Below are 24092 nucleotides of genomic sequence, written 5' to 3' on the forward strand. Positions count from 1 at the left end.
ATCTATGGATCGCGGCGTCTCCGGGAAGTCGGGATTGGCTCCCGGTGTACCGCGATGCTTCCAGAGGGCGATGCTGAGCTTAGGCGGCAGGATATTTATCAGGATAGGGAGACCAGGGGACGGTCACGGAGGAGCCTAGAGCTCACGCAGCCATCTTGCTCGGCGCGTTGCTCCTCCCCTCAACCGTTTGAAATATTTAATGTTGTTTTATATTTTTTGCACACAATGTTATTCATCAGTGCTGCACTGTGTGCATTTTGTACTGCAAAGGTTTTGCAACAAGAATTTAAATGTCTGTAGTCCAAAACTAGACGATATGTATTGTCTGGTTTGGAGACAGCAAACAAAGGATTGTTCATGGACTAGGTGCATGTTTCAATTACCCCTTGGTATTCAAGTTGATCTAAGATCTCCCTGACCTGTTTCTTAGGTTCTTGCTTAACTGGATACTGCCTCTGAGCAGTAGGTTGATTTTTTAACTGTATCTTATGGTGAGGAGAGTCCTCATCCCATCCCACATGATTTTTATATAATGCTGGAGCCTGGGCCGCAGCCCATTTACTGGCATTGGTGTATTTTATATGAATAGGAATATGATTGGAGAAGGCTGGCATAATGATCTCTTCGCCATGTGGGCACTCCCTGACAAATTCAGGTGGCCAGTCTTTTTCAGCCAGAAGGATGTTATAACCCTTAGATAGTTTTTCCCAAAAGAGTGCTTTTATTTTTCTAGTTATGTCCCCCTCTTTCCAGAGTGTTACTTCATATAACTTATGGGGTACACTAACCCTGGTATCAGCAGTTCCAACTTGAATGTACTCATTCAAGTCCACTGTCTCCAGATGATCCTTCAGGATCTTGCGAGCTATGGTAACTTCTGCTGCACTGTCCAGCATTGTCTGGGCCCACTACCCTTTCTTGAGTTGTGTCCTCAAGATCCTCGGCATGTCTGATTTTTAGACTTGCTACCTTCTTCTTGGAGAATTGAGTTTTCTTATTTTTTGGAACGTGTTGATCGGTTTTGGACTTCACGCGTTCTTCCTTTCGTTCTGATCGTCCTCTTCTTTCCTATTTCTTTGAGGAAGTCTGAAAAGTACGAGAGGAACGTGTATCAGTATATTGATATCTATCAGGTTTTCTCAAATTATCCATATTTCTGAGGTTATACCTTCTTTCAGAAGGCTCCTTTTGAGGAGACCTACCTCTTGATTGAGAACGCTTCTCCTTAGGAAGTGTCTGTCTAGTATTTTCCCACTTCTTTTTAGGAGTAGTGAGAATGTTTTTAATAAAAACTTTATCCGGATTTTCTGTTAGTTCGGGTTTTACTGGTTTCCCACCCAAACTATCTTTTCCAAGTTCTTCATAGGATTTTTCTATTATTCTGGCCAGTTCATATTATCTCAGTTACATCAAGTTCTTTTAGTTTTTGGCGGATTGCCACGGATGCTGCTCCATCTTTAATATTAGCTAATATTATAGATGAGACCTGTTTGAAATCTTTCAGTAACTTCATACCGAGATTTAAAGCAGGCTCTGCCCCATATTCATTTTTAATCTGTTCAGGACATCTGGTATTACCGCCATGGATGGAACACCATGTGTTTTTGTGCAGATTGCAGCAAAGACTGTACCCTAAGTGTCACAGTCCTCTAGGTGTGGTGTGATCCCCATTGGTAAACAGATTGTTAGAATCCTGTGTTTCTCATGAGGTGTACTATCAGGAAATACTGCCTAGATTTGAGTAATTTGTGAGCTAATCAGAATGGAATTTGTTCCCTTTTTGTTGGTAATTTACCAATGGCTGATTGTATAGTCTGTGGTGACATTTTGTTTGTGTTCCCTTGATGAAGGGTTTGCTGTGGAATTCTTATAGCAGGTTGGACTGTTAGAGTCCGCATGACATATTGTACCAATTGTCTATGAATTTTAATTAATTGTTTTAGCTGAGCTAACAGTTCTACATCTGTCATTCTTTCAATGTCAGGATGTGGTGTATAGCTGGCGAGTACCGGCCTTGCTGGGGCAGTTGCTCTTGAAGTTTGTATATGCGTCTTTCGTAGGAGGCCAAACAATATAGTTCAATGGCCCATTCCTGGTGAGTAGGTACATTGAAGAGTCGCCAATGCCTCAAAATGCACAACTGTGCTATCATCAATATCCACCAACGCCAATGGGAGGTGGTATCATCTATATCCGTGAAATCGTGTAGTATGTGTATGGCTAATTTTGCAGAGTCTGTGAAGGGGATAAAACTAGTGTTGTGAAACGTTCTCCATACTGAATGCCAGTAAGATGTCAGAGCTGGGCAGGACTACAGTATGTGGAGAAGGTCACAGGCAGCGGTCTGGCAGCACCAGCAGCTCTCTTGAACTTGTACGGGGACTATTACCAGTCATACAAAATGGTGAAGTAAGCTCGATCATTGTATTCCATCATTCCCTACCAGTTCTCTTCTGAGAAGAAGGGTCCCAGTCGTTCATGCCGGTACACTGTAGGGTAGAATTGAAGTACATACTGTTAATAAGGATGTGATAGAGATTCGAAACTGTCCTTCAGGAAAGGCCCCATGTTATAAGATACTTCAAAATGAGTAAGGCCAGGAGTTGTTTCGGTTCCTACCCCAGTCTACCTCATAGACAGTTCCTTAACTGCCATTATCTTCATTGTTGGGACCAAGTTAAGGAGAAGTTCCGTTAGGAGCTGCACAAAAGTTTGGAAAGTGTCTCCACTTAGGAAATCTCCAATCGTCATGAGTTCCTTAGATACTCATGCCAAACAATTGACCGGCTAGAGGCCTATGTGTACGCCCTAATTCAACCAGGGCGGCTGTTACCTGTGGATCAGACTGTTAATCCGCAGTCGTCGGTGGGCTTCCTTAAAGAATTCTCACATCACCCTAGTGTGGGGGGGAAGGGGCAATGGGGAGATCGGGAGAGTTTAGTGTCATAAAGAAGACCCAGGCCTGCTAAGGCTCGAGTCAGTTCGTGCTGGTCTAAAAGCGCCCATTGAAGTTGGGTATCAACAGGCAAACTAACCAATTGGGAAAAGTGATGAGCTAGATAGTACATATGCATGTCAGGATGCCGGACACCCTCTACCCTAGTATCCACATGTAATCATGCAGGCTTCTTGCCCAAATAAACTGCTTAGTGCGTTTATTGATGTCTCGAGGTATGTGTGACGGGATAGGACGGGGCAACATGCTAAAGACATAGTTAAATCGTGGTGCTGAGACCTTTTTAATCATCTGAATTCTTCCCCAAAAGGAAATTTGCAAGGCAGACCAGCATGTAAAGTCCTGGTCTAATTTAGATATCTGACGCTGAAGAATGTCAAGAACCATACCATCGAGGTCCTTAGACGGAATTCTAAATACTTTTGCCTCAAGGGCTTCCATATCAAGCCAATTGAATCGACCGTAGGATCACGATCGTGGTTGGTTAAGGAAGGGAAGGGCCTCACTTTTCGTACAGTTGATTTTGTAGCCAGAGAAAACGTAAAAGGAATCAATCATAGAGATGAGATTGGGGATAGAGGATTTACAGTCACTCAAGGTCAACAAGATATTGTCAGCATGTAAGAGGATTTTATATTCCCCCATCAGGATATCTATGCTTCGAAAAAGGAGGAAGCAAAGAATAGCATCTGCCAGGGGTTCCAGCGTTACCAGAAACAACAAGGGGGACAGGGAGCACTCTTATCTTATACCCCGAAGTATCGGAAACATCTGTGAAACATGTCCTCCACAGCCCATGTACTCCACAGGGTTAGTGTACAGCCATTAGACTTTCTGCAAAAAAGGAAAGACCGATCCCCAACCTGCCCATCATGTGAAATACATTCCCCAATTTCACATAATCAAAGATTTTTTTTGTATTTAATTGGAGTATGAGTTTTTCGTTAGGGTCATTGCAAAATCAGATTGGCCAGGAGGCGCATATGGTTATGTGAGGAACAGCTGGCCACAAACCTTACCTGTGAGACATGCACACTTATGTTTCTCCAGCCTAGCTATTTGCACAGCTGGGTTGCAGAAAAGCCAAAGGCTCCCTGTGCCTGAGTGAGCTTCAAGTCAGCCCTCTCAGGCCAATCACGGTGCTGCTCTCATGCTGGTAAATGGCATTAGCAGCATGAGAGCAGCGCCGTGATTGCCCCATGGTAGCCGGTGCAGTGCGAGACGCTTTGGGAGAGGAGCAGGTTCATGTGCCCCACCATGCGAAAATGATAGCTGTGGCCACTGCATTTTCCACCGGCTCGCATCAATTATTCCTCGTTTTTGCGGGATTTATTTGTAAAAGGAAGATATATGTGCAGAGATAGCAGCTGCACTGGTTTTGTCTGCACGTAGAACACATTGACTTGGAATCAGGGCCATTATGTCATGCAAAAGGCCACCGCAGATCATACACGGGATAACTCTGGGGTCTTGACAACGACATGTTCTGGAAGACCGTAATAATAAATATTCATAAGGATTGCAAGTGGAATATAAAGAACACAGATGCATCTTGTTTATCTTGTTTGTGAAGTGCAATTCTGAGTTGCCTCGCCAGGTGTGATGACAGAGAATCTTCTTTAGAAATCAAATTACCTGTCCCACAAATATGTTCCCTGCAACGCTCAAGGTCTCTGTTGCTGTGGTGCCCATCGTGACCTGCATTAGCCAGGAGATCTGTTTGGAAAAAAGGAGATGCAATCATCAACATGCTTGAGTTTAAGTTAAAGAAAGAAACCCACAAATAAGCCCGGAGTACAAGTCCAATGGAGAGGCATTTCCATGAAAGATAGTGCTCCATGTGATCGTAAAGCACCTGGGGACAGAGAAACCAGGGTCAGTTTTACTGGATGGAAAATCTGACTGGTCTCAGTAAAATTGGCAAGGGCCTGGGGGTACGTGCATGGTCCCCATCCTCATCCCTTTCTGCGGCACAGAGGAGCAAGGACTGCTCTCCACATCTTGCTGCAGCATTGCTCACCTGGACGCCCACCTTTCCCCCTTCGCCCAATGTCCACAATGCACAATGATCCCCCTCTCACATTGATCACCTGCCCAAGGCAGGTGGTAAATGGGAGTGGAATGTAGTTGTATATTCCAGCTGGAAAGAATATCTGCATTCTAGTGTTCATGCTGTAAACTAAATTCTTATGTTACTCCCCAATATGTGCTATTCTTAAATCCACTTATATATGCCTTGATGATAAAAATATCCTAAAGGTACTTAGATGTGGATTTAAGAAAAATAAATTGATACCTGCCTACATGTACTGCCTCCACAATATTTGGGGTCTCCATATTTATGCTCTGATGTTTTGGCCCTTTTGGCCCTTTTATATTTCCCTCCCCCATGTTCTGACATACAGCACTGAGCAGCTGTAGAAGGAAATATGTATAGACTTCGAAGTAAGACATGATTTGTAGGTCTCGGCCTGCATAGGCTGCGCTTGCGCAGTCTCGCTGGCGAGATTTTATGTTTTCTAGAATGGGGCTTAAACAAGCCAGCTCTTCTCCTTTGGCTGGCTTCCTAAACGGCGGCCAGCCATTGGAGAAGAGCGTTGTCTGTCACTTTAAGCCCCGTCCGTTTCGGATTGAGGGGCGTGTTCTTTTAATTTCTTTCTCTCCTCTCCTCCAGCCAATGGAGAGGAGGGGAGAAAGAAAAACACGCCCCCCCAGTCTGAAAAGGACGGGGCTTACAGCGAAAACAGAACGTCATGGCGAGTGCTTGTATGTTTTTCCCGTAAGGCTTCCTCCGTTCCTCCCGCAGCCCCGTCCCTTGTTTGTGTTAAGGTAATACACTTGAAACCAGTGGTCCTGTGGCTGTGCAGGCGTAGATCACACTACACGTGGTGCACTGCTGTGGAAAAATATAAAGTAAATGCGTTATAACATCTCTTTTGTTGTGTTCTCCCTCTTACGAATTTCTGCACAAAACATCATCGACATATAGACATCAAGTTTGACCCGCTCTTAACATTTTTCAAAAGAATTTCTATTACGTATTGACGCCAGGCTGCGTGGCGACTATCTTTCGAACTTAATCAGCCCCTATGAAAATCAAAGAAAGACAAAATGGCAACCTTAAAATGACGCCTAAAAATCTCCTGCAATTGTAGCAGCCATGATACAATAGTGGTTTGGAATAAAGAACTAAAAAGCCTCAAGATAAAAACAATTCTATAACACAAAAGCAATCGCATTAGGTGATCTCGTCTATTTTAATAGAAAATTAAAAAAATCGAAGCACATTTAAATTTTTTATTTTCTTCTAGGGGAAAGTGAACGATTTGTATACATTTCGGTATGTGCATACAAACTAATTGATATTACATTGCTAACATAGGAAATGTTGTTGACACATGTTCTCTTTGAATGGCGAATTAAAAACATACTCCAAGATGGCCGCTGCAGTGACAAAATCTCTCACTGTGGGGTTTGCAGCTTCTTTTCTGTGAGTCTGTTTGCTTCACGCCGCAGTTGAGGGAAGCAGCCTGCACCAGAGTTGCAGACGTTCGACAGGCGTTTGCGGTGGCAGTGATGAGTTGGGAGTCTAGGTGAGCTAGACCCTTCACTGTTTTCAGTGCGGGGAACCTGACAGAGTACACTGGGTCTCAAGACGGCCTGCACCGGAGCAAAGGTTCCACTTCTATGCTATTGACTCTGAGTCTGCTGGCGTAGTGTTTACCGTGCACAAACACATAGCATATATGTGCGGGTATTATTTAACTAATCAATGTTAACTTTTACGGTACACGACGACGAATATAATTTTTGTAAAATTATATTCTTTAAGCTTAGCATACTGCACACGAGGATTGCCACATTGCTCCTTGTCCGGCTGAGCTTCCAATTTGCGGACTTTTGGGGATTGTTGTTCTTTAATTTTCTTTGGTCTGCTGGGCAAACACACGTGATAACGATTTGTTACATCATGGCCCTGCACTAAGCTACATGATCTCCTGACACTGAGCTCTTCATGGTAATGCTAGTACATGCTGCAGAGCACATTAAGACGCGATTTATAATGTACTCCCACTACTGCCAAATAGTATTCTAAGACTACTACTAAGCTATCTCTCTTTACCACCAAACGTCTTATGCGCACGTACAGAGTTGTTGTCTTAGTTGAAACCAGTGTTTCTGGCTGATTTACAGTGGAGAGTTGTCGTATTTTGACGATGGCTGGGTTAGCGCTTAGCTTTGCTACACGATTCCCGCTTAAATTAGCTATACATAGAAACGCCATTTTGTACGTGTTGGCGGCCATCTTAGATCATGAACGGCCTCGTGGCCGGCGTGCCCTTTAGTCTGTTGTCCGTTCCACTGACCACTTCAGTCTGCCCAGCAACAGGCTATTTTTAGTACTGGTCAAGCCACACATGCGCAGTTCACACTGACCAGTCGTTCCTCAGGAATGTGCCGCAAACTGACCAGTGGGTTTGAAACCCTCCAATGAGCTGGCAGTATTCCAAAATATGCCCTTATATGTACATAATGTTCTGTAACTTTGTGCCGCGAGTACGTTTTATTACCTGTAGAATCATATAAAAGAAGGGTCACACCGATGTTCGGTGTGATACCTCTTGCATTGCCGAAGGGTGCTGTATGAGTGTACCACCACCCCATGGGGTCTTAATAAACTTGTTCTTTGACTTTTACAGCTTCCGTGCCAACAGTTCTTGATTGTAAGTGGGTTATCTTCGGAACATGTAGGCCTTGGGAACCCTAATTACTTCAAATTGGCGACCACGAAGGGACTCATCGGCGACTCGGATGCCCGAAGGAGAGGTCGTGACGAAGGCTTGGAAACTCGCCATGGACGCGCGCTGCCACGAGTGACCCGAGTCTTGGCTGCCACGGTGTTTTTTCCTTTCCTTCCGATCTGACCTTCCAGGTGGCGCCGGTCTCCGACTGAGTTTTCGAGTGTCTGCATCGCTGAGAAAGTGCCGTTTGGCTGATTTGGCTTACAAGACCTTGGCAGTTGGAATCTGGACTTTTGAGACTTTGGGTAAGATTTGTGTTCGGTAAGGTAGTCTTCGGACGCTTACTGAAATTCTGTGATTTGTGATCGGTAAGGTAGTCCTCGGACGCTTGCCGAAGTCCTACGTTTTGATCTGAGTTAGCTAACATTGTGAATTTGTGATCTTTGAACTTATATGTGTAGTGCACTTCACATAGGCAGGCATGTAGAGATGTTTCTCTAACTTTGTTTTTTTTCCTTTTGAGCGGCACATTTGTGTGAAGTACTGTAAGTGCCTTTTTATACGGTGTCACGCTTTCGTGATACTTTTTGAACATGCCTGTTTTCAGCACACTTCGAGGGATGTGCTGTCTTGGAGAGGGTACCTCAATTAGGTTAGCGGAAGCACAGCCGGCTCCCCCAGAGGGAACACCAAATCGTGAAATATACATTAAGCATGGCCTTCCCCCTATTATGTACAGCAAATTATGGCATAAGTATACAAAGGCCGATCTTGAATTGCAATGGCCTCTACATGGGTCGTTCGATTTACGTAAAGTACAGTTTGTAGAGCAATGTTTGTTTCAACGCAGGTCTAGACAAAATATGTTTGATTGCGTGCGAATGTGGGAGAAAGCGGTGCGCGAGCGAATGAAGCGTGAGGTTGCCTTGGCGGACAAAGAGCAGCGTAAGGCTGCTCGGGATAAGGCTTTACATCTTGAGGAAAAGGAGGCTCAGGAGAAGAAAGAAAGGGAGGAACGGGAACGTAAATTGCAGACGACTGGTCAATTTCCTATCCGCCGACCACTTTATCCTTTCCTTAATAATGAAATTGATGATTTTTCTTTGTTAGATCGGTCACCACCTCCGTATGTTTCGCCGACGGCTCCAGCTGGGGATTCAGAGGACGATGGACAGGATAAGTCGGATCACAAGGGTATATCTGCTCTCAGGTTTACTGCGGCGAGGGCCGCTCATTTGCGGAGTTGGGCTCATAAAGTAACTAAGAATTGTGTTTCTCAGGAGCAGTTGTTAGAAGAAAAGAAAGCGTGGTCGGATCTTGAATTAATGTATTTTCTGTCTAGTTTGGCGGATGAAGTTGTAGGCGCGTATCGGGAACTTTCAGACACGTTAGAATCTAAATCGTTGTCAGTATATCGTGAGAATTTGGCTAAAGGTGATTTTGATCTTTCAGATGTTGACGACCTATTCAAGCAACTGATCGCGCTACGGGATGAGACAGCCGGATTGCGGGAGGAGAGGAAAAGGAGGCAAAAGGAGTCTGGTTCGGGCAATAATGGGCAGACTAAGGAGTGCTCTCTCCGTGGTTCAGATAAGAGTTCTGCATTGCATGTTATGCCTATGCGTGAAGCCGCGCCTTTGTATGTTCCACCAAAAGGGGAAGGTACGGATGATGATAAATTGTCAAAGGATGCGAAAGGGTATTTTGTGTATAATTGGGTATATACGCCGTGGAATAGAGCAGACGTTATGGCGTTGAAAAATTCGTTACCTGATCTTCGAAAAAATCCGGCGGCATTTTATGAAGGGGTGGAAGGGGCTATTTCGTCTTGTGTGATGACTCTTGTGGACATAGATTTGTTCTTTGGGTTAATTCTGCCACCTGATATGTGGCGGCAAATTCGTAAAAATAATGATGAAACGATATTGGGGGGCACATGGAAAGAAATTAATGCTGCAGATTTAGACAGGGAACCAGCATGTAAGCCTTGTCAGTTAATTCTAGATCTCCCGGCAGCTATTCTGACTAAATTAAAGACGCTTGTTCCCTCTAAAAAGATTGATTGGACTATGTTGACGTCGTGCAAGCAGAAACCCGATGAAACGGTCTCAGATTTCTTTACAGGTTTTGAGGAGGCATTTCATGATTACAGTGGTCAATCTTTGACAGACGATACGGGTCGGCATTTGTTTGTAGATAAGTATGTGGCTAATCTCCTACCGGAGATTGCTAAACGATTGAAGTCGAGTGAAAGTTCCTGGGCCACGGCAACCCCTGCGTCCTTGTTAACTATGGCTCAGTATTATGAGCGGCAGGAATTGGAGGCTAAAGAAAGTGTAGAGAAAAAGGCGAAGGAATTGAAAACGAAGGTGATGTTGGCGCAGGTTCGGGGAACACAGGGTAGAGGGAATGATAGAGGTAGACGGGGTGGAGGAAATACGTCGTATGGTCGTACGGACATAGCGGAGGATCAATGTGCTTATTGTAAGGAGTTTGGGCATTGGGCCGAAGATTGTCCGGTACTTCGTGAGCAGCGTAGTCAGCGTGGTCGAGGAGGCGGAAGGTCAAGAGGAGGTTATACGGGAGCTAGAGGTGGCGGAGGTGATCGTGGAAAGACTGAGGAGAGGGGCCGTGGCCAGGATGAACGAAATACGTTTGATAGGCGGAATCAATATCAGATTTTGGAGGGAGAGAATGTGGAACACCAGGATTATGTGCATGCATAGGACTGCGTAGGATGGGGTAAGGAATCAGTTGAAGTGCCGGTAGATCAGCAGGGTCCATGTGTAACAGCGGGTATTCTGGGTTCTACTGATCAATTTCTAGTTGACACAGGAGCTACACGTAGCGCTTTGTCGAAAAACTTGGTTCCGAGGGCTCCCCTGTCTGGCGAGATGATTACATGTGTAGGGTTTGATGGCACACCCTCCCCCAGCCCATTGTCCAAGCCCCTTGCACTATGTCTTGACAAATACTTTAGTTTCGGTCAATTTTTGTTATCACCCCATACCCCAGACAATATCCTGGGTATTGACTTGCTTAAATATTTTCGAGCGACAATACGTTGCGCTCCGGAGGGAGTATGGGTTATCCTGAATGATAATTATCCTGACCCCGACAGGTTTTACGCAATTTCAGATATTTCAGCTTTGGCCTCTCTCCCGCACACGTTATGGGCGACCTCAGACACGGATGTGGGAGAGATGCGTATTCCACCGATACATATTACTGTTAAGGAGGGGGCCCCTCTACCACGAGTGCCACAGTATAAGATTTCGAGAGAAGGTGAAATTGCATTGACACATATTGTTCAGGATTTGATTTCTGCAGGGGTTGTGGAGGAGGTCCCTTATAATGTTTGTAACAGTCCTATTCTTCCGATCCTTAAGAGAGATACTGATGGCAAAATCTATCGCTTTATTATTGACTTGCGAGAGATCAACAAAATTGTCATTCCTCAATACCCGGTGGTGTCTGATATTACGACCCTGCTTACTTTGGTTCCACCAACGGCCACCACGTTTAGTGTCATTGATTTAAAGAATGCGTTCTTTTCTATCCCTGTTCATCCTGATAGCAGATACCTGTTTGGTTTTACGCTAAATAATAAATCGTATAGATTTTGTCGTGTTCCCCAGGGATATACTGAAAGTCCTAGCATCTATAGTCAGGCTTTGAAAAGGCAGTTGGATTCCTTTAAATTGCAGTCTGGTGTCGCGCTTATCCAGTACGTGGATGACCTTCTGCTGGCTGCTGACTCTTATGTACAATGCGAACAGAGTACACTTGCGTTGCTTTCCTTTTTGGCACAGAATAATCATAAGGTTTCGAAGAAGAAGCTTCAATACTGTAGACCTCAGGTGACCTACCTCGGTCATCTGTTGTCTAAGGAGGGGCGTGCATTAACATCTGATCGAATTCAAGCAATTTTAGACACACCAGTCCCACGCACGCAGAGAGATGTACGTGCCTTCATAGGGTTGACATCCTTCTGTAGACAATGGATCATGGGTTTTTCACATATCATAAAACCTTTGCTAGCATTACTGTCCAAAGCTACACCAATGCCCCTTGAGTGGACAGATGAATGTCAGAAGGCTTTTGAACAGCTGAGGCAGGCCCTTTGTTCCGCACCCGTGTTGGGCACACCAGATTATACGAAACTTTTCACATTGTACGTGCACGAGAATGATGGGTGCGCGTTGTCAGTATTAGTGCAATTACACGGGGATAAGCAGAGACCATGTGCATACTTCTCTGCCGTTCTGGATCCTGTAGCACGAGGGTTGCCTGGGTGTTTTCGAGCGGTAGCAGCAACAGCAGTGGCCATACGACAGAGTGAGGGAATAGTGTTATCACATAAATTGTTGGTGTTAGTTCCTCATGCAGTAGATGCTCTGTTAAACCAAACAAAGACCCAATACCTCACGAGTGCACGGCTAACAGGATATGAGCTGACACTTTTGGCGCCACACATTATGCTGAAAAGATGCGCTACTTTGAACCCTGCCACTTTATTGCCCTATCCGGTTGAGGAGGGTCAGGAAGAAAAACATCATGATTGTGTTTTCCTGACCGAGGAACAGACAAAGGGTCGTGTTGACTTACACGATGTCCCACTTCCAGATGTGGATGGGGAACTGTGGGTCGATGGATCGTGTTTAAGGCTGCCAGATGGCACGACTTCCGCAGCCTATGCGATCACGACACTTAAGACAGTGGTAGAAACAGCTAGGATACCACAAAAGTCGGCTCAGGCAGCAGAGCTGATAGCCTTAACAAGAGCCTGCGAACTGAGTGCTGGTTTATGTGTGAACATATACACGGACAGCCGGTACGCCTTTGGAGTGGCACATGACTTTGGGCTACTTTGGAGAGAACGTGGGTTTTTGACATCTCACGGAGAGCACATTATGCACGGAGAACTAGTGCGTGATCTCCTAAATGCGCTGCTAGGCCCAAAGAAAGTAGCGATAGTAAAATGCAGTGCCCACAAAAAGATTACGGATAAAGTGGGTCAAGGAAATGCCTTTGCAGACAGCATAGCTAGACAAACAGCTATGTCTCGAACTAGCTCCCCCATGTATGCGGTACAATCACAGGCTGAGCGATGGAGTGATGCTAGAGCAGAAATATTAGACATCCAAAAATCAGCTACTGAATCTGAACTTGTGACATGGGCAGCCGATGGGGTACTAGATGACGAGGGTTGTTGGAGAAGCAAAGACATGGAAAAGTGGAAATTGCCTGCAGCTTACTTGCAGGCGATGGTCCAGATGACACATGGACTGGCGCATGTCGGAGCTCTTGCAATCACTCGGCTCTTAACACGAGTTTGGGAACATCCCGAGATTGCTAATACTGCAAAGAGAGCAGTGCAGACCTGCCTGGTATGTTTGCAACACAATCCTGGAAAGGGGACCCAGACTCCGAAAGGAGGGTTTGTTCCACCTTCTGCACCATTTGAGGTACTCCAAATGGATTACATCCAACTTGAGCGCTGCAATAACCTGAAGTACGTCCTAGTGGTGGTATTTGCTTTTAGCAAATGGGTTGAGGCCTACCCCACGAAAGACAACACGGCTTTGACAACAGCTAAGGTGTTGCTTAAGGAATTCTTTCCTCGCTTTGGAGTTTGCAAATTTCTGTGGAGTGATAATGGGCCTCATTTTGTTGGAAAGATTGTGGAATATGTACTGAAGGGGTTGGGGATTCAGCAGAAGTTTCACGCTGTATTCCACCCTCAGTCAGCAGGTCTGGTCGAGCGGTACAATGCAACGTTGAAGCTTAAGCTGGCCAAAATTGTGGCGTCTACATCGTTGAAGTGGCCAGATGCTTTGCCGCTAGCACTTCTCTCTCTTAGATCAGTACCCCACTCACGAACTGGCCTTACACCTTATGAGGTGGTGTTTGGGCGCCCTATGAATATCTGGGGGGTGCCCAAGCCGCGATTAATACATGATGTGCCTTGTGTTATGATGAGTGATTATTTGGCACAATTAACAAATGATTTGCTCTCTATTCACCAACAGGTTCGAGAAGCGCTCCCTGACAACTCTACTGGAGAGGGCCATGATCTCATCATGTGATGATTCGGTCGTTTGAGAGAGCGAGCAGTCTGGAGCCCAGGTGGAAGGGCCCCGAACAGGTCCTCCTGGCAACCCGCACCGCTGTACGAGTGACCAACAGGAAGCGGTGGGTGCATTCGACACATTGTCGCCGTGTCTCTCCGGACCTGGTGACTCCTGCTGTGCTGACCGATTACAAAGAGATCCTGGAGAAAGAAAAGAGCCCAGCTGTGACGTCGGCCGAAGTTGAGGGAGCCTTCCCGGACCACACTGTTACCGGACGAGAACGCTACAACTTGCGTCCTCGATAAGAAGATTTTTTGTATTTTAATGACTGGTTGGTTACCGCTCCAGGTTTGTGAAACGGAAACCGGGAATTCCAAGGGGGGGGGATCAGTTTTGCCAGTGTAGCGACACCCGTCTTGGCCCGGAGAAGAAAACAACGGCTACCTCGGAGTTCAGCACCACATTTTTTTTTTAGGTATACACGTATGTGTATGAGACACTTTGTGACTAAATCGAATTATTGAGACTCAGCAAAGGTTTTCAAAGCTATGGCATTATCAGCAGTACGAGATAAGAGACTCTTGGGTGCCATTCTCTTTGTTCTGACTATCGTAGTGATTGCGGTAATAGCCTGGGTAGTCGAACTTGTGGTACCTGCACGTGAACATTTGCTGCCAACTACCCGGCTTCATCTGAACATTTCCATTTTACCCTGCCCTATCATGAAGAACGGCACCGACAGACTTATCTGAACAATAGTTTTATTCAGATCCTACATCACACACACAATATGACAAACACTTCAAATTGCTGGGTGTGTGGGATGTTGCCTGGGCATCAGAAGAAAGGGGGTACTCCACTCATCCCTCTACCGTTTTCGCATAATGGGTCTTGTAATGCATTTTATACTCTCCTCTTTACTTTGAGATGGCCCACAAAAGGGGGAGTGCTTTTTTGTTTGAATAAATTGTGCCATCATGATCGGGATGGGTACCCACAAGCTGAGGGTACTCGATTTGAATATGAGGAGTACCGCCCTGACAATGAGTCTGCTTCACGAATGTATAGTAACCAGCGAAATGTCAATGTATCAAATGCACATGTTATCAATGTTATCGCTACCAAAGCAGACCTATGTATACGTAATAAAGGTGTAATTTCTGTTGGGAGAAGTGAATGTAACACTACACTTACGTTTGATAGTCCTACTGGTATATCGTTTGTCACTTCCCGGAATACTTACTTTATCTGTGGAACGAAAGGCTATCATCAGCTTCCTTTGGGATGGTCAGGCACTTGTTACGTGTCTTTTGTATTGCCGCCTGTATTCATTGCCCCACCCATGTATCACAACAATTACGTCCTCTATCACGACTTTGTCTTGAATCGTGATAAACGCTCCCTTGTCTTGGACGATGTTGACCAAACGGACACTACCTTGCAACAATATGTGGACTTCAATTTGGGTTTGTTCTCTTTTGTCGGAGCAGCTTTGAACAGTCGAAAGATCCGACGACTAACTCGTGTTGTTGAGGCTGTGGCTAATGATACCGCAATTGCACTTGGAAATATCACTGAAGAAGTATAGATTTCTAGAATTGTTGCGCTTCAGAATCGGATGGTCTTGGATGTAGTGTCAGCTGATCGTGGGGGGGCATGTAGAATCATCGGAAGTAGCTGTTGCGTTTACATACCTGATAATTCACCTTCAGTGTATGATGCCATCACTAAACTACATAAGATAGCGGCTGAAATACATCCAGATAATGGTACTTGGACTCTGTCAGGATGGTTCTGGTCAATACTCACCACCTGGGGATGGAAACTGTTAACGATTCTATGTATTATTGTGGGAATTCTGTTTTCTATTTGTTTATGTATCCAGTGTGGCCCAGTTTTTTGTTCTATGTGCTTGTCAGTTTGTGTACCCTCGAGGCGAGCTCTTGCCCACGATAAAATGATGCTTCATAAAGAAGTAACACAAATAATGCTAATTGACATAGAAGATGAACACCCTGACTATGTCCACTATGAGGTAGCTTCAGCTAAACGCTAAAAGGGTCGTCTGTCGTATTTTGACGATGGCTGGGTTAGCGCTTAGCTTTGCTACACGATTCCCGCTTAAATTAGCTATACATAGAAACGCCATTTTGTACGTGTTGGCGGCCATCTTAGATCATGAACGGCCTCGTGGCCGGCGTGCCCTTTAGTCCGTTGTCCGTTCCACTGACCACTTCAGTCTGCCCAGCAACAGGCTATTTTTAGTACTGGTCAAGCCACACATGCGCAGTTCACACTGACCAGTCGTTCCTCAGGAATGTGCCGCAAACTGACCAGTGGGTTTGAAACCCTCCAATGAGCTGGCAGTATTCCAAAATATGCCCTTATATGTACATAATGTTCTGTAACTTTGTGCCGCGTGTACGTTTTATTACCTGTAGAATCATATAAAAGAAGGGTCACACCGATGTTCGGTGTGATACCTCTTGCATTGCCGAAGGGTGCTGTATGAGTGTACCACCACCCCATGGGGTCTTAATAAACTTGTTCTTTGACTTTTACAGCTTCCGTGCCAACAGTTCTTGATTGTAAGTGGGTTATCTTCGGAACATGTAGGCCTTGGGAACCCTAATTACTTCAGAGTGATGGTTCGTGTTCCTAAGGCCAAGCTGGTAACATATTATCTGACCCTCCAACTCAAACTCCACCCTCCAACTCCACCCTCCAGCTCAAACTCTACCCTCCAGCTAAAACTCTACCCTCCAACTCAAACTCCACCCTCCAACTCAAACTCCACCCTCCAACTCAAACTCCATCCTCCAACTCAAACTCCACCCTCCAACTCAAACTCCACCCTCCAACTCCCCCCTCCAACTCAAACTCCACCCTCCAACTCCACCCTCCAACTGAAACTCCACCCTCCAACTCCTCCATCCACCCTCCAACTCCACCCTCCATCTCCACCCTCCACTCTACTACTCACTATTACTCACTCTACTATTCACACTCTACTACTTACTCTACTACTCACTTTCTACTACTCTCTACTCTACTCACACTCTACTAATCACTCTCTACTCTCTACTACTAAATATCTACACCTCTACTAACTCTATACTACTTGCTCTACTACTCTACTCACCACTACTCTCTACTACTCATTCTCTAGTACTCACTCTCTACTACTCTCTACTCTCAAATCATTATACTACTAGCTCTATCTACTACTAACTCTACTACAACTATTCACTACTCACATTTGCAAGAGATTACGCTATTGTCATTGTAAATGGCAATGCCATTTATTTATCTGTTTACAATGCCAACAGCTCTAACATTTGCAAAGGCGAGACCGTTGCATTGTAAATGCTTGTTAGAATATTTATGAGTTAGACATTACATTTGGTTGTAGGCAGGGGTCATATGGCTTGAGTTTTGTAGTTGAAAGAGGACAATTAAGAGGAGGCAAATATGATTTTGGTAGACCCTCCAGGATGGCCTTACAGGAGCTCATGTGTGGCTTTGATATTTACGTCTAAACTGATGCATTATTGCCTGCTTGTGTCTTGTACGCTGATAAATCAAAATTAAAATTCATACAGGCTGTGATCACGACCACCCCCTATGTAGCGCACCTGAGCCTTAGGGGTATCCTTGGCAATTTGAAATGCAGATTAAAGTCAGACTTAAAAGCAGTCTTTCAGATTCAACCGATCACCTCTGTTAGACTTGGCACCATTGGCATGAGTCTCCCTTCCACTTTTGTTTTGCTTCATCTGTTTTTGTTGGTATAGATGCTTTGGGCACTTTGCCACTGCTGACCAGTGCCAAAGTGCAAGTGCTCCCTATTGTAAAAGTATGTAATAGATTAGTGATTCCATGATTGGTCATTTGTTTTACTTGTCAGACCCTAGTACAGTTCACCATGTGTGCCCAAGGTGTGTAAATCAAATACTGCTGGTGGGCATGCAGCATTGATTATGCCACCCACAGAAGCAGTTTGCAAAATGTGGCTCAGGCCTGCCATTGCAGAGCCTGTGTGCAGTCTGGGACTGTCATGTTGATTTGGCAAGTGAACACTTGCCAGTCCCTAAACCTTCCCTTTCCAACATGGTAGTTACCCCTAAGTTTGGCCCAAGGTACCCTTGTGGGCAGGGTGCATTGTATGTAAAACGTAGGACATGCCCTGATGTGTGTGGCAAGTCCTGATAGTGAATTACAATCAATTTCGTTTTTCACTATTGCAAGGCTACCTGCTTCCATAGGCCAGAATGTGCAGTTTGATTATAACACCTTATAATCCTAACTGACCCAGGGACCAAGGTAGAAATTGGAGTTTAGGACGCCTGAAATCAGAATGTTAAAATACATCTTTGAGTGAGGGTGATTTTTACATTCTGTGTTTGAAAATACCACTTTTAGATAATAGGTATTTTCTTGCATAACCATCCAGTTGTCTCTGGTGGGTTTGTGTATTCCATGTCTGGTTTGTGAGTACCAGGGGAATGCAGAGGAATTTGGCTGCAGCAGTATGATGGATCAGGGCTGGGCTGAATAGGACCTGCATTGAATAGAGAGTAGGGGGAGGAGAATTCCTTTCACTGATCTAAGCCCTCATAGAATAGAGAGTAGGGGGAGGAGATTTTCTTTCAGCTACCTGGGCAAGGTCTGCTCTCAAACAATGATGTCTCCACCTCCTGCCAGGAAGCTGCACCCAGGAGTACAGTACTGGTTTAGACTAGGTACAAACACTCTCTGCCTTCAGAGGCAGAGAGTGTGTATAAAAAGGGGGACCCAGAACCCAGAATTTTAGATCACTTCAGGTAAATCAAGAGGAAACCTGTGCCAAGGAGAAGAGCCGGTTAAGCTGAGGAGGAGTACTGCCCCTGTGCTGTTTGCTGTCTGGGGTTGGCCTGCAGTGGCTGCTTGCTGCCAAGGAAAGGAGAAAAAGGACTTTGCTCTTTTGCTGTGTCACCTGCTTGAAGCAAAGATCTCCAAGGACTTGAAACTGAGCTTTCCTCCTTTTCTGAAGTCTCCGGAACTCAAAGACTTCACCGCTTCTGTCTGCCTGCATCTAGAACTGCTGTTTTAGCTGCTACAGAAGGAAATTGCAACACTGACACCGGCGAGCAACGCCGTAATCTGCAGCTCCGACTTGCGAAGTAGACCCGACGCCGGCCGCCGTGCTACATCGACGCCAGCGAGCGACGCCGTAACCTGCCCATAACCATGAGTGCTGCTCCGACTTGCGCCTGATGCCTGCTACTGTGCCGCATCGACTCTGAAGCCGACTTCATCATCGCAAGGCCGATCATTGACGTGGGTGACTCCCCGAATCCATCGCTATCGCAAGGAACAGTGGTTTTTGCGCCATCGTGACATCATCTCCCCGATGCAGTAAGGAACCGTCATCTCACCTCCCCTGCGCTGCAATAAGGAACTGAGGCTGCACCTCCCTGGGGTTTTAAGGAGTAGAAAGCCAAGCAACGTCAATGAGGCCACACCTCCCCAACGCCGTGAACTATTTTTGTTTTCATCAATTCCATGGTACTGTTCTTTGGGGGTCTGCTTGACCCCGGGCCTGACGCCGCGTACCTCACGGTCGGAGCCGTACTTTGGGATTTCTTCTGTCACGAACCTCGTAATAACTCAGAGTGGAGTTATTTGTTGCCAGAAGCTTGATTTAAGTGAATAACCTATTTTTAAGGATGATTTTAGAACTGTATTGTGGATTTTGTCGTATTGGTCTTGTTTAAGAATAGATAAAGATTATTTATTTTTCTAAACTTGTGTGGTGTCCATTTGTAGTGTTTTCACTGTATTACTGTATGTGTTCACAAATGCTTTACACTGCCTCTGAGATAAGCCTGTCTGCTCGCTCCAAGCTACCAAGGGGGTGAACAGGGGTTATTCAGGAGTGTATCCCCATTCTCTGAATAGAAGCAAGGGTCCCTATTTGGACAAAGGTACATACCACTGCCAACTAGAGACCCCCATTTCTAACAACCTCCAACACAGAAAATGTGATCTGACTGGCAATGAACTGTATGAATCTGAACCTGAATAAGTATGCTTATAGATGCTAGTAGATCATTTAGAAACCTGTAAATATCACAGCAGAGATCTACAATATGTAATTTAGAAATGGAAGTACAAGTCCTCTAATTAACCTTTAGTATGAGATGTTTCACCTTAAGGGAATCAAAGAAATGGCCAAAAAACAGTAATGTCTTTTGGTTTGCATTTAAATGCTCAATTGGAAATTATTGCTGAAGCAAAGTCGTTGTTTAGGTTGGATGATGGCTTTCTATGGTACAGCTGCAAGAGTGAACTTGGGTGTTCCTACTGTCACAGTCTATTTAAGCCAGTCAGGGATCATCTTCTTGAAAAAGTGGTGGCATTAAACAGAGCATCAATGCTTACTGATGATTTAAAATAAAAGTCTACACCTATATTATCATCAGCCATGAGCTGACCTTGAAGATACCAACAGTTTCTAATTTCTACCTGATCCAAGGGGCATGAGCAAGTAAATACTGGTGCTAGTTGACATCATTATGGTAGGTATAATGATGTCAACTAGTACCTTATCCTATCCTATCCTAATAGTCACAATGCCTCTTCAGTGTGATCACTGAACAGATTTGGCCTCTTGCATCCTACTTTTCATTGACTATGTTTTTTCATTAAATATATACACATGAAGACATGCCATGGCATAAACCATAGATACAGATGCGCTTTTTATTGCCATTGATGGGGCGGCGGGGCATATTGACACCTTGTGATTCATGGGCCAAAATAATTATCAGCATATTTTATCCCATCCTCCTGGAAAGTAATTTGTTTTTTTTTTTACCTCTGTTTGTTCTATTTCTTTTATCTAAGTCTCTCTCCCTCTCTGCAAATTTCTATCTCTGCCTCTCTACTCCATGTCATATTACAGATGTTACGGATTCTGAGTAAGACATTTTTCAGGTTTTTGTCTGTCTCTGTTAAAGTAATACAAAATTTAGTAATGTTTGGCATAATGTTGGCTTCAGTTAACCAAATGCAAAACATTTCTGTAAAGGGGGCCTAATTATGCCTTACTCGGGGGTCCCAAAACCATCCATCTATCTATCTATCTATCTATCTATCTATCTATCTATCTATCTATCTATCTATCTATCTATCTATCTATCTATCTATCTATCTATCTATCTATCTATCTATCTATCTATCTATCTATCTATCTATCTATCTATCTATCTATCTATCTATCTATCTATCTATGCTTACTGATGATTTAAAATAAAAGTCTACACCTATATTATCATCAGCCATGAGCTGACCTTGAAGATACCAACAGTTTCTAATTTCTACCTGATCCAAGGGGCATGAGCAAGTAAATACTGGTACTAGTTGACATCATTATGGTAGGTAACCCCAAAACCATGTGTCTATGTCTGGATCTAGGTGAAACGTCCACTTCAACTACAATGACAAACCAGTGCTCCCCAGTCTTTCATAACATAGAGCTCCGGTACCGGCTGTCTTTGAGGCAGATAAAAGGGCCAAACTTGAAACGTTGGCAGCCGGTATGGAAACAATGCTCACTTTTAACGGTGTATTGCCATAAAATTGAATTTCTAATATCAACCTGCAACAGTTTTGACTGCAGAATATGAACTACAACTACACTACCAGGCAAAACTGCACATCAACATACCTTGACAATGATCATGTATGCTATAGTAGTGAATATGAATGTGGGGTGATAACACTTTATTTACAACTAGCAGCCCCACCCAACGTTGTCCGGGAGCGAAAGGCTGCTTCAGGGCCCCCGCCCGCCCCGCAGAAGAGTTGTCTGTGCATGACCTGGTCCTGTTCAACTGATTTGGCCCACTTGTGTTATTTTTTTAATTCGTATGTATTGTTTTCCGTGTTTTATGTTGTCCACAAGATGTGAGGAAAGTGTTGTGTTACCTGTTTAATGTTTTTTTTTCTTTCGAAGGCTCTTTCCCTGTGTTCGTTTTTGTATCCCTTCAAAGAAGTTTCCCTTTCGTTTTGTCAATTGTGTGGTGAAGTCCTGGCAGTGCTCGAGTGATTATGGGCAGTTGTGTTATTTTCGTTATTCGTATGTCTTATTGTAAGCGTTTTATCTTGTCCGCAAGATGTGAGGAAAGTCTCTTGAATGCACAGTCGATTGCGTTTCTCCGTTAAGAAATGTCGGCTTTTTTTGTTCGTGTTTACCCCCCTGTGACGTCGTTGGTCAATGGCCAATGGTTAAAGACTTTTTTTTTGGTAAGCCGAAGTCCTATGTGTGTTTTCTTTAGTGCGTTGTGATTGGTGTAGTATGCGATTAATTCTGCCCCCTGTGTGGCGTCATTTGACACTCCTCGTCGATGGAAGGCCTGCCCGGTTTTTAATGCGAAGGCGTCAATGTTGTCTGGGTAACTGCAACTAATGTGTGTATATTTCTTATAGCGCGCACCTCTGCTGTTTTTGTATGCTGGTGTTACTGCGCTGTATGTGTGAATTTAAATTCATTGAAAGCGCATTTCGGCTGTATGTGTTGGGATTTGCAAATGTTTGTTAGAAATTCATTGAAAGCGCATTTCCGCTCTATGTCTGCATATTGTGCGTTCTAAATTCAGTGAAAGCGCATTTCCCCTCTATGTGTGCATATGTAAGTGTGTTGTGAAGTCGCTTGGCCTATGTTTGTTATTTGCACTTGGCATGGCCCTGTAAACGCCCACATTTGTTGTTTGAGACGCTCACGGCCACGACCACGCCCCTAAGGGACTACTTTACCACTTTTGGCGTTTTTGCTTTTTTAATGTATATGGTGTACATATCTATAGCCTATGTCCTTCTGCCACATCTCCCCTTTCAAATGGTGTATTGGGTGTAGTGATTGGTGCATTACTTTTGTAGTTTACCTGGCTCAAAGGTTTGTGTTCTCTCTTTATAATAGTAGTTAGATAACCGTAATAATAAACGTATAATTAAACATTTGTTACTACAATGCAAAGGTCAAAATCCAGTTTATAACTACTGTGGCACAAACCTGGCATGAGAAAACCACTGTTTACTGTTGCACAGTTTGCATATTGCTACTAATTCACCCATGTAAGAAATTATCCTAATAGTCACAATGCCTCTTCAGTGTGATCACTGAACAGATTTGGCCTCTTGCATCCTACTTTTCATTGACTATGTTTTTTCATTAAATATATACACATGAAGACATGCCATGGCATAAACCATAGATACAGATGCGCTTTTTATTGCCATTGATGGGGCGGCGGGGCATATTGACACCTTGTGATTCATGGGCCAAAATAATTATCAGCATATTTTATCCCATCCTCCTGGAAAGTAATTTGTTTTTTTTTTTACCTCTGTTTGTTCTATTTCTTTTATCTAAGTCTCTCTCCCTCTCTGCAAATTTCTATCTCTGCCTCTCTACTCCATGTCATATTACAGATGTTAGGGATTCTGAGTAAGACATTTTTCAGGTTTTAGTCTGTCTCTGTTAAAGTAATACAAAATTTAGTAATGTTTGGCATAATGTTGGCTTCAGTTAACCAAATGCAAAACATTTCTGTAAAGGGGGCCTAATTATGCCTTACTCGGGGGTCCCAAAACCATCCATCTATCTATCTATCTATCTATCTATCTATCTATCTATCTATCTATCTATCTATCTATCTATCTATCTATCTATCTATCTATCTATCTATCTATCTATCTATCTATCTATCTATCTATCTATCTATCTCTCTATCTATCTATCTATCTATCTATCTATCTATCTATCTATCTATCTATCTATCTATCTATCTATCTATCTATCTATCTGTCTGTCTATCTATCTATCTATCTATCTATCTATCTATCTAAATGTCATGACTTTCGTTGGTGGATATTGTGAATTTGTCCCCCCATGTGGCTGTTTTGTTAACACCCTGGCGACTGGCCCTGCTACCGGGATCCTTTCACTGGTGGCCATATGTGTAGGAATTGTGCACTCCTTTTTTAATTTACTTAGCCTTTGTATCATCTCTATGACACTCTCTAATCTTGCGGGAGCAATCCATTTAATTTGCTCATTGACGTCCCGCTAGGTTACAGATAATAGTAGGAGAACGCACTTCTCTGCACATGCCCCCCACCCCAGGTTTTTCTCTCGCACCGTGGGCTTCTATGTGAACCCAGTGCTGCACGATGCTGTGTTTCTTTGTTGCCTTCTCTTGTCCCCTGTGGTTCTCAGTCCCCTATCACACATGTGCATCCTCTATTGAAGAAGAGAAGAAAAGAGCCTTCAGAAAT

General features: G+C 44.2%; 1 protein-coding gene across 1 annotated transcript in view; it reads right to left on the reverse strand.

Moving 5' to 3' along the window:
* Nucleotides 1-24092, reverse strand: part of LOC147728922 (sodium/nucleoside cotransporter 2-like) — a 475735-nt gene that overhangs the window by 169236 nt on the left and 282407 nt on the right. Inside the window, exon 10 of the mRNA XM_086959167.1 lies at nucleotides 4592-4672. Coding sequence (XP_086815293.1) covers nucleotides 4592-4672 — 81 coding nt within the window. The remainder of the gene's footprint in view (nucleotides 1-4591; nucleotides 4673-24092) is intronic.

This window comes from Lissotriton vulgaris, chromosome 2_2, assembly GCF_964263255.1.
Source record: "Lissotriton vulgaris chromosome 2_2, aLisVul1.2, whole genome shotgun sequence".
Taxonomy (NCBI): Eukaryota; Metazoa; Chordata; class Amphibia; order Caudata; family Salamandridae; genus Lissotriton; species Lissotriton vulgaris.